Source organism: Theobroma cacao, chromosome 10 (assembly GCF_053813885.1).
Source record: "Theobroma cacao isolate CCN51 chromosome 10, ASM5381388v1, whole genome shotgun sequence".
Lineage (NCBI taxonomy): Eukaryota > Viridiplantae > Streptophyta > Magnoliopsida > Malvales > Malvaceae > Theobroma > Theobroma cacao.
In genome coordinates this window covers 6,619,377-6,630,352 of record NC_142648.1, presented here as the reverse complement: position 1 = coordinate 6,630,352, position 10,976 = coordinate 6,619,377, and the positions used below count along the sequence as shown (strand labels likewise).

Below are 10,976 nucleotides of genomic sequence, written 5' to 3'. Positions count from 1 at the left end.
ATCCAATCCAAAGGAAAAAATTTGTTTTGCATTTCAACAGTGAACAATTCTTGACCAGAATTATCAAACACAGTGCAGGCTCTATCTTTCAACAATAAGCATAATCATCTTCTATTAACTGCTCTACACTCAATAAATTTTGAGATGCTTCAGGTACGTACAAAATATTAGAAATAGATCTTGTATTTGCAAGTGTTTGCACTGCTACAGTTTTGATGCCTTCGATTTGCAGAAAAACACCATTCCTTATCTCGACTTTAGACTAGTAGCTCTTATCTAGTGTTATAAAGTTTTCTTCCTTCCCTATCATGTGGTTGGAACAACCACTATCTATGAGCCAAGTATGTTTTCTACTCGATTCACTTGAATTTCTAACCATAAACAGCATCCCATCTACCTATTCTCGTTGCTTTACAATAGTAGCCTTTTTTTCCCCTCAATTATTCTTTGATTTGCATACTTTCTCCACATGTCCTATCTGCTTACATGACCTGCATTGAACATTAGGACGATACCAGTAATATTTTTCAAGATGAGTTTTTTTCTTACAATAAGAACAAGCTTGATATTTGGCTTTCAATTTCTCAATTTTGCCTTCACCAGATTTCTTCTCTTTGTCTCTTCAATCAAACTTATTTCTTTTATAGCTACTGTTACCTTTCCCTGTCGACCTTGCCATCATAGCTCCTTATACAAAGTCTTCTTGTCTTAATGCTCGCCTCTTCTCTTGTGCTTAGAGGGCATTGACAAGCTTTGTAACAACAAGCTGAGAAATATCCTTTGAATCCTCATGCTAGGATGTCTTTGCTTTAAATTCTTTTGGTAAACTTACCAGGACTTTGTTCATGTTCCTTTTCTCATGAAGGTTTTCCCAAAGTAGCCTCAGTTGATTCACCACTTTCATCACTTTGTCTGAATACTCTTTTATGCTTTCATTGTCTTTCATCTTCAAAACTTTGAGCTCTCTCAATAAATTGAGCGCTTGCATCTCCCGATTCCTATGACTCCCATGGGGTTCCTCTTGCAACTTATCCCACACATCCTTAGTATTTTCACAAGCCATTATCCTGGTGAATATAGAGTTTGACACAACGCTGTGAATGCAAGAAAGAGCCCTAAATCTTTTTGTGATCTCTTCATTATGTTGTTTCAGTTGAGCTATTATGGGGTTGGCTTGCCTCATCACAAGAGATCTCCACCCACTTTTACGACTTACCAAAGATCAAATTCTCGGAGATAGGCCTTCATCTTGACTACCCAAATCAAGTAGTTTTCTCCATTAAACACTAGGGAAGCCATAGCATTGAAGCTTCCAAATGCCATGGTTTTCCTTTGTAGAGGTTTTAACTAAATAGAGACTTAAGAAAAGGGAAAAAATAGTAAAGCAACAACCAAGAAAAGTTCATAGATCCCTTGAGACTATATGAAGCTCTAATACCATGATAAGTTTTTAGAGAAAAATATTGAGAAAACACAACAAAGCAGATGAAAAGGAAAACAGAGGCTTCATCTATTCATTTCTCAATCCTGGATATTTAACAAGCATGAGAGAGAAAATGAAATTGCCATCATAACAAAGGACAAAACCAACGAATAACAAAGCAGTAGGAGCATAGCACACTAATGGTTGGCATCCTGGTACAAAAAGCAAATAAAATAAAAACACGTGGACAAGTCTGGTCATAAACCAAAAAACTAAAAAAATATAACAGATATTTTGATAAAATCACATGGTAGTCTATGTGACTTCATCTTCTTCCTATTTAAAAATCATTTTACACCTTTCTCCATTGTTGCAGATATATTCCAGCTTCACACAAGCTTCAATAATGAGTGAAACCATACAACTTGATCGTTTGGATCCAAATCAAGAATAGAGCACAAGGTTTTAACTGAAATGTTACTTTTGGGATCATATCTCCAAGTATGTCTATCCGCTTTGCCTTCAACAAGTACCACTGAAGATAGTTCGACAAGAATCTCATTGTAAGAATCCAACTCCCAGGAGCTCAACCATATTTGACTATTTACATCCTTCTAAACCCATGCAATTTACAAAAAAGTCCGGCTTGCTGATATTGGTCGTACACATGATCTAAAACGTTGAGGAAACGCTAGTCACATGCTTCTTTTGGGTTGACTTCCTTCATAAGGGTCTTCGCTTCGTCAACCATCTCCCTCGCCATGACAAGGCTGTTTCTGATAATGCAGATTGACGAAGTGGTCACAATCATGGCAGCCCGTGAACTTTTTTATGGCCATGTCAATTTCGAACTCCGCAACAAAAGCTCGTTGGCTGAAAACATTTCCAACACAAGGATTTTTTTTTTTAACTCAAGTAATAAAGTTATTCATTAGCTGGTCACATAGGATCAGAAAATTCACTTAATCATTACACCCATCTGAACTCCAACACACGACATTCTTCACAGCCATGCAAAGGAAAAATCATTTTAAACTCTTTATGAAAACCCATATTTGATTGGTCTTGTGTTCCTTACTAATAAAGCCAAAATTAAAAGTTATTCTAGTAATTAATTATATTAATCCATGTTCACTGATGCAAAATTAACATTTTTTTAGTATTTTTATTTTTGTTTTGCATTTTTCAAATAATTTCATAACCCTAAAAAAAAGATGAAATAAATTAACAAGAAAGAAAACCTTGCATACCAATAAAATTACCAAATAAATTAAAAAAGTTTCACTACAATTAAAATCAAATCTCTAAATCCTTTCACTATGGTTATGCCAAAGGATTTTATAACGTGTGTAATTACATAAGCTAGATTTACGAGTAAAAACTCCGGGGAAAATATGCTCAAAGAGGCTGCAGAATGCTATTGCATTTTACTTAGAAACCTTCCATTACCTTTCCATTCGCATAGCATCAGTATTCACAAGTGTGGGTGGAAGTGCACACACATAAATTAGGTTCATACAACTTCAATTGCAGGTTCAGTTTCCTAATTCCTGCCACTTCCAAGTCAAAGTGCTTCAGAGAAACGCAACTCTGCTGGGCCAGGACCCAAAATTCCCTTCTGTTCACTTATCTTGCCTAGTCCATGAGGTGGCTGCTCTGCTTGTCCATTCTTCTCCTCTTCTCTCCATACCGCCCCCTGCCACTCGCTCTGCAACATTCGAAGCAAATAGAGTAAATATGCAACCAAGTATCCATGAATCTTAGAAGATGAAGCTTTGTGCCGCTGCACATAAAGGGATGGACAAAGTAAGAATTAAAAATTCCTCTGTGAAGATCTTGAGCACTTATCCGATCCAACTATGTTTGATGAGGTATATCATATTGAATGAGAATACCATACTTCTGGCCCTCGGAAAAATAAAACAGATGCATCTTGTTCTGCTAGATATCAGAAATACTTGCCTCATCGTGGTTGTAACTACTGTCCTGCAATAATGGGGTTGCAATAGGGGGGACAACATCTGGGTCAGGTTTTTGAAATATAAATGTTGTATAGAGACCTGCAAAAGGTAACCAGCAACAAAAGAATGAGAACCTATGTATGAAATGCTGAAGAAACAGGAGAGGAGGTGACAAAGCAATCACCTAACACATCATAAGATCGAGGAAGAAGTCTCCCTCTTGGATCCACAAGGTTTGGACCGGCATTCATCATCATGCCTGCAAATTGTGGTCTGCGTAACAATTGGATAAAGAGTATGAACGAATCAGCCCTAATAATTAAAAACATGATCATGATTAAAAAATGCTGGAGCCCCATTGAAGCATTTAAATTGAACTCCTAGTGGAATAATTTGGTGATAATAAAAGTCAAAATACAGATTGTACCTACCTGTTATCATCATAGAATTCAGTTAAGTTTTGAATCTCCACATATTCAAGACCAGCTTCTCTGGCCAATCTAAAGTTGCACAGCAGAGGCATTCATTGTTAGATTACATAAGGGACAACATATTTATAAAATGAAACAAAAGGTGGTAATAGTTGATTAATGATGCCAATTGGTGACCTTTCAAAAACAAAATGATGCCAATTGGTGATCAGGTGTCGATTGTAATTCTTACTTATCTCATTTTAACATCATACACCATCAGGCTTACCTGCAATCTAGAGGCTAAATATGCAAATATCACGGGTAGTCAATGAAAAAAGAAATCCAAGCTAACCTTCCAATGCAAGATATCAAAGAGCAACAATAGTCAAACCAGGAATTAATATGGTTAATAGAGGTGACAAGATTTCACCAAACCCAAAAACTCACCTGAACTGAATCAATTCAATCCAAATTAACTAAAAAACCCAAAAGAATCCAAACCAACGGCAATTTGAAGCAGACACTATCCAACGGAAGTAACCCAAAATCTGAGACCAAGTTGATCCAAGACCATAAAACCCAAATTTGTAAACCGACAAGACTCAAATTGTAATTAAATGATATTTTCTAAAATGAGTAAACAATAAATGATGAACTATATTTCTTAAATAAAAAATATTAAATTTCAAAAAGATAATATTATTTATAATTATAAAAAAATTATATAAATAATGTATTTTCAACTTTTTTAATGTTAAATATTTGAATTTTAAAATTTAATTAATGTTATGCAAACTAATTGACCGATTAAATTTATTATGTTATTCATCAAGCCAAAGACATCTTTACTTTTCATTAATGCCAAAATGGGAAAATAGTCAAATGTTAAAATTAAAACAATATTATATTGATTAGTTTTAAATATCATATTTTGGATTTCTTATAATCATTAAGTATCAATGTTAAATGCTATATTTTTTATTAAGTCAGTGCTCTTTATGAGCAGTAATTGGTACTCTTTTTAATAATGTCCACTATTCACCCTAATTGAACAATTTGTCCATATGACTATATCTAATGTTAGTGTTTATAATTTATGTCCAAACTAAAAAAATAATTAAATAGAAGAAATTTTTGAAAAGTTGAAATACTATTAATGAGTTATAGTGACTAAAAAGACAAAAATTAAAAACAAACAAAAGTACTAATAGTGAGTGTATAGGTGGATAAAACTATAGTATCACTTATATTTACACAAATACTTATCAGTTTTTCTACATTTCTTTATTTTTTACATTTTATCATAAATTGTTAAATTAATCAATGATATTGACTTGACATCTATTACAAAAAAGAACAAAAGTATTTATTGCATTCGACTATACAAAAAATATCTATAACCCATATGAATCTCAAAATGACCAAAAACCTGCCCGAAACCATGCGAACTCGAGACAATCCTAACCTGAAATGGTTCCTACAGGAGACGTTCCAAACTCAAAACGATCCAAACCTAATACGACTCGAATTCAAAATGATCTAAACCTGAAATGGCCCACACCCAAGATGGTCCAAACCAAAGTGAACCTAAACCCAAGAACAGCCCAACCCAAACCCACCCAATCCCTTCCAATTGCCACCTCTAATGGTTAAGTTTAAGAGCACAACCAATTTAGGACAATCTACCTGATTAAACTTGGAAAATGAACCAAGCTATGGATCTCAGCTGAGGCATCACTAGCAAATTTCAACTGGTATTTCTTTCCAAACAATGGAAACCTGGATTGAATAGAATGATGCAAAAATATTTCAATGAAATAATCCAAATATGATAAAGAAAAACCAAACTTAGAAGTATCTCAAATTCATACGTACTTCTCTTCCTCAATTTCAAAGGTGATCATGTAACTCTCTGACCGAATGCAATTGGGAACAATGTTGGGCTTCATGCTGCTATTCTTGTTGTGGTATGCTTCAACATTCTTCTGGTACTTTGCCCTGTACATCCATATAACATATTTGTTATGCTTTGCTCTATATGGAACCTCCTTTTAAGGCAAGAACTCAAGTAGCACATACTGCAAGAATCACAAGGTGACAAAGGGAGCTCATGCCCCAATGATAGGACAGTAAGACACATTAAGCAATACTACAGATGAAAAGAAACTTTTAGATCTAAGAGTATAACTGAAAGAAATTAAATAATTTCGTACAAGAAGACAGAACCATTGCAAAAAAGGATATTGGCCCACCTTGACCACAAGAAAAAGCCTCAAGGATCTATGATGTAGCACAACTGCCAACCCCTAAGATAAACGGCCAAAAATGAAACTAGAACTTCCCCATGAATACAGCTAAAGTGTGAAGCTTAGTTCTGGTGAAATGAAAAGTTCCATAAATACTGAAATGCTAGAAATTTAACAAGCAATCTAAACCACAGCAGCACATTAGACACCAGTATAGGTTCTTATCAACATTCACAATCTTGCTATTATATCAAGTCAGTAAATGGATATAGATACCAACAATGAACTTAGAAATGCACCATTGTACATGCATGCATAAAACCCCATGTGTGGTTGAGGATAGAGAGGAAGCATGCTGAAATATTAAGGATCATATGTGATGCATCTCGTTCTTTTCTCCCAACATTAATTGTTTCAACAACCATGAATTATTGAAAATTGGGATTTTCTCGCCTATACTAGTAAGATTTCTAGTCTGCACTTAAACATAAGTAAGTTCATTGATATGGATATATAGATTAATCAGCTTGATAGTAACCAGAAGAATTTTCAAAAGAGAAACTAAACACGATAAAAAGATTCTGCAAATATCAAATCCCAAAAACAGGTACAACAGTAACTAAAAGAAAAAAAAATCAATCTAAAAAACATCAGTAGTTTACAATCATTATTTCATACCATATGGTAGATGAGTCAGGAGTAATACCGAAAAAATAACCCCCTGGTTTTAACAAAAATGACACATTATTTAGAAGTCTCCTTGCTTTCTCTTCAGTTTCAAATCCGAACTACAAGTAGGAGTACAGAAATGCCTTTCAGATTCATCATATTTGTTCTCAATACCAAATCAAAACTCAATATTGAGAACTTAAACTCAATAGAAATTACCTGCAAATGCTGCAAGCAACAGACAAGATCTGCCTGAATGGCCTTCTCCTTCAACTGAGTTTCCAAGTTATCCTGTCAAAAAGAGTCAAAGAAGCATGCAGTCAATGGGAGAAGAGAGAAAAGAAATTGATTAGATTCAACATTAAAAAATAAAAGGCCAAACTGAAATTTTTACCAGATTATTACAACATTAGATAAAGATGCGCAGCTCTCTTTTTTTTTTTTTTAACAAATAAATAACTTAGTGAGTAATATTATGTCATCCAGAAGCAAAATGTAAACACTAATACCTTACAGGGCACCGATAACATCATTCAAAGATCAAAAACATACAACAAACAAGTTTTCAGCTTTTGGCACAAAAGCAATTACTTGATCAAGTCTTCTATTATAAACAGGTTTTACTCTCCAAATGCCACAGAAACATCATCCCACCAGTACCCACAAAATGCATATAATTGCTAGCTATTAGGATGAGGAAGAATACATTGTCAGGCGAATTTAAAATATAGGTAGCAGCAAAATTTGCACTATAGTATTGCTGAAACAGACATAGGGTAAGAAAAAAGTAACAATAACTGCAACCCTAACAAGAACATTTTCAATCAGAACCTACAACAAAATCAAAGAAATCTCATATAGTTTCTAAAACGAAAAATCATAGCTCTGCATCCACATATTCATACACACACAGAAACACATGCGCATGTTCACTGTATAGGGTGTAGCAAAAGCTCACAATGCAAGGATCAGCCTCAAAGAACTCAGAAGTGAAACTTTTCCGCTGACTCTCCCATGCTTCCCTCATTTCATTTATCCCAGATGACAAACCATCTGCAATTGACACCCATTTTTAACATTTACCATCAATCACTACAAATAAACACATATAAGTACATAATATAATCATATGAATCACAATCAACCTGTCGTGACTTAAATCTTGGGTTCAATTTCCTATGCAAGAAGTTTAGGCTTTAATGGTTTACAAAGCTGTGCGAATATTTGAAATTCACTTCAGGAAAAGAAAAAACTTATCACATGAATCTATTCATCAAAATATGCAATTCACGCCCATTTTAACATTTCCATCAACCATCAAAATACGTAGATATGCACAACTAAATATAACCAAACACACACATGAGTTTAACTTGATGGTAAGCAATATAGACTTTACAACTCTTAAGTTATGAATTCAATTTCCCACATAAAATGTTTACAACTATTACCCTATATATTAAAGAATGGAATTTAGAACTTTCACAGTTGAATTTAATTGATAGCCATGCGTCCACTGGACTATAAATAAGAAAGTTAATATTTAATTACTACGTTCATTGACTCTTTTGCTATTTGCTTTTTGCTTCCAATTCCATTCGTTGACACTTTTGCTATTTACTTTTTGCTTCCAGAAGTTAAAAAAAGGCATTCCAATACAAAATTAAATTAATTTTTAAAGGATTATACACAAAATATGTAATTCTTTTTAGATGAAAAAAATGTATGAGTTACTTCTATATAGACTAATTATACTATATGTGATGTTAAATTATAATTATTTATCTATTTTAAATCAATTATGATAGTATTATTTTTTACCATTTGCTTTTGCTTTATAACAATTCTTCAAAAAGCAAGAAGCAGTAGGCAAATAGCAAGCATCAACCCGACCAAGCCTAAGTTGGCATATTTGTAGTTAGTTAAGAAAGACGAGGCAACCAATTAAACCCGTTTATGAAATTATTGAATTCCAGTGACCAATTTAAGATAAATAAGTAGAGAGCAATAATCCAAAAATGTTATGGTTAAATGGCTATTGTGGTTCTTAAGAATAGAACACATACACGAAACTTACTCCCAAAAAAGAAGAAGTAAGCAATTATATCAACGTATTTGTGAAAATTCCATACCAATTCCAATATAATGGCTGATTTGAGCTCCATCCCATTTCTCTGCATCGGCTCCTCCACCGCAGTACAAGTCACAGACCTTCAGATATTAAAAAAGAAGTTCAAATATGAATATAAAAAATACCCATTTGAAAAGAGGAAGCAAGGGAGTGAGAGAGTGACAGTGGCATAAGGGTGGACAAAGATCTTGATGAGGGCGGTTTTAGCCAACTCGTAGAGTCGATGGTGAGTCGACTCGGCTCTGGGAACTGGATACCCACTCATTTCTTTCCTGCCCTTTGGTCCTTTTTCTCGGCGGCTTCAACTCGGTTGCCTAGCCTGGGTAAAAACCCAGAGGAGAGGAGAAAACGTTTGTTTTTTTATAGAAAAATGAAATTGATAACAATTTCCATCCAAATCGAGCAAAGATAAAGGTTCCATGGCTTAATTTGGTTTCCTACTAGGTCAATTTTATGGTTAATTAATTTATAAATTCATTTAAAAATAATGGATAAGAATGTTAAAATTCTCCCATTAAATTTGATTGTCAGGTAATTTTGTTGATGACATGAGATTATAATTTGAATTTTTTTTATTATATTTGTTAATATAAAATAAATTTATTAAAAATATTAAAATTTATTTTTTAAATATAAAAAATTATTAAATATTATTAAATTAAAATAAAATATTATGATTGGAGTCGAGAATTCACCAAAATGCCACATTATTCAAGTTAAAGACAAGATGATAATATTCTTATAAATTATACTAAATTGACTTTTAATAAAACTAGAGGGGCTAATTGTAAATTTAATCAAAGAAAAAACAACTACATTTGTTGAAACTTATTAAAATGATATTTATAAAAAAAATTAAAATTAATGCATCCTCTTTTTTGGAAAAGAAATTATTATACAAATCATTTTTACCACAACAATTATAGGCACCACAAATTAGATGAAATATATAATTAAAAGTTACCACAGGTGTATATATATATATATATAATAGCCAGAGCTAATTATATCTAGTGTTGGATATAAAATGTTTTCAAGTAATTAGGAATGTAATAGCAATTTGTTTAAGAGGAGTGTCTTCATTAATTTGGAAGTTGAGCAATAGAGCTACTTCTGGGGATTGAGAAAAAGACTTAATTCATTTTTTGATTTAAGAGTTAAGCTCATTTGGATCTTGAGCATCTTGATATATTTCGGGTATTTGTTAAGAGCTTTTTCCTTTTTGTTCATTGTCTTAAGTACAACTTTCGTACCATGATTTAATCGGTCTTTGGGAAAGATTTTGGGAAGGGAACTCTCTTTTTTCTTCTAATCTCTCAATTTTGGTGACATGGTTTTCCCTGCAAAAGTTCTCTGGTAAGAAAATCGGGCAAGGAATTTGATTCTCCTTTAATATATTCAATGTCAAAGTCAAATATACTTAAAATTACTTGTCATTTGGCAAAAATTTATTTTGACGCAATATTTTGGACATCTTTTTGTAAAACTTTTTTTGCAGATTTATAATCAATTCGTAAAAAGAACTTTTGATTGAGTAAATCACTTTGAAATTTTGAAATATATAAAACAATTGATAAAATTTCTTTTTTGATAGTACTATAATTTTGTTGAGTAGGCGTTTAATGTTTCGAGGTGAATTGGACTAGTTGTTCTTTCTGATTTTTGACTTATTTAAGAATACCCCATATGTTATATTTGAGTATCTGTTTCTACTATTTTTGGGATACTTGAGTCTATTAATTGTAAACAAAGGAGTTCTTTAATATGTAATTTAATTTGTTCAACAATATCAGTATGTGCAAAGTCCAAGGAGTAGGATTCTTTTTTAAGGCTATCATGCAAGGGTTTACAAATTTTGCTAAGGTCAAGATAAAAATCAATGACATAATTGATACTTCTTAAGAATCTTTGGAGTTGGGTTTTTATCTAAACTTTGATCAAGAAATTTTTCGCAAAGTTTATGGATCTTTCTATAGGTGTAATGATTCCTTGGGTTACATAATGACCTAAACTCTTCCTTTGGTTTGGAACAGACTAATTTTGGATTTGGAGACTACTAATCTTTCTTAATTATGCTGATAAAAGTTTTGAGATGTTTAAAGTGTTTTTCTAAATTTTTAGAAAACACTAGGA

At 32.8% G+C, this 10,976-nt stretch overlaps 1 protein-coding gene across 2 annotated transcripts; it reads right to left on the bottom strand.

Annotated features, from left to right (window-relative positions):
- Positions 1-2,818: 2,818 nt before the first annotated feature.
- Positions 2,819-9,268, bottom strand: LOC18586600 (S-adenosyl-L-methionine-dependent methyltransferases superfamily protein). Of its 2 annotated transcripts, none has more exons than XM_007010083.3 (11): positions 9,007-9,268; positions 8,845-8,923; positions 7,671-7,765; positions 6,932-7,003; positions 6,722-6,831; positions 5,673-5,795; positions 5,484-5,576; positions 3,816-3,884; positions 3,569-3,657; positions 3,386-3,483; positions 2,819-3,131 (listed from the first exon to the last, which is right to left on the bottom strand). In XM_007010083.3, the coding sequence occupies exons 1-11, from the start codon at positions 9,106-9,108 to the stop codon at positions 2,988-2,990; spliced, it is 1,074 nt and encodes a 357-aa protein (XP_007010145.2). In that variant the 5' UTR covers positions 9,109-9,268; the 3' UTR covers positions 2,819-2,987. The 2 variants fall into 2 exon arrangements, with proteins under 2 accessions (XP_007010145.2, XP_088658761.1); XM_088802635.1 differs by having other exon boundaries at positions 9,105-9,265.
- Between the last annotated feature and the right edge of the window lie 1,708 nt (positions 9,269-10,976).

What these genes read in the sequence shown, in the direction of transcription:
- LOC18586600 (XM_007010083.3), bottom strand. Translation starts at nt 9,108, where the DNA reads ATGAGTGGGTATCCAGTTCCCAGAGCCGAGTCGACTCACCATCGACTC. An exon ending in CCTGACTCATCTACCATATG is followed by an intron (nt 5,796 to 6,721) that starts GTATGAAATAAT and finishes ATGGATGTACAG; the next exon opens with GGCAAAGTACCAGAAGAATG. An exon ending in GAATTCTATGATGATAACAG is followed by an intron (nt 3,658 to 3,815) that starts GTAGGTACAATC and finishes ATTGTTACGCAG; the next exon opens with ACCACAATTTGCAGGCATGA.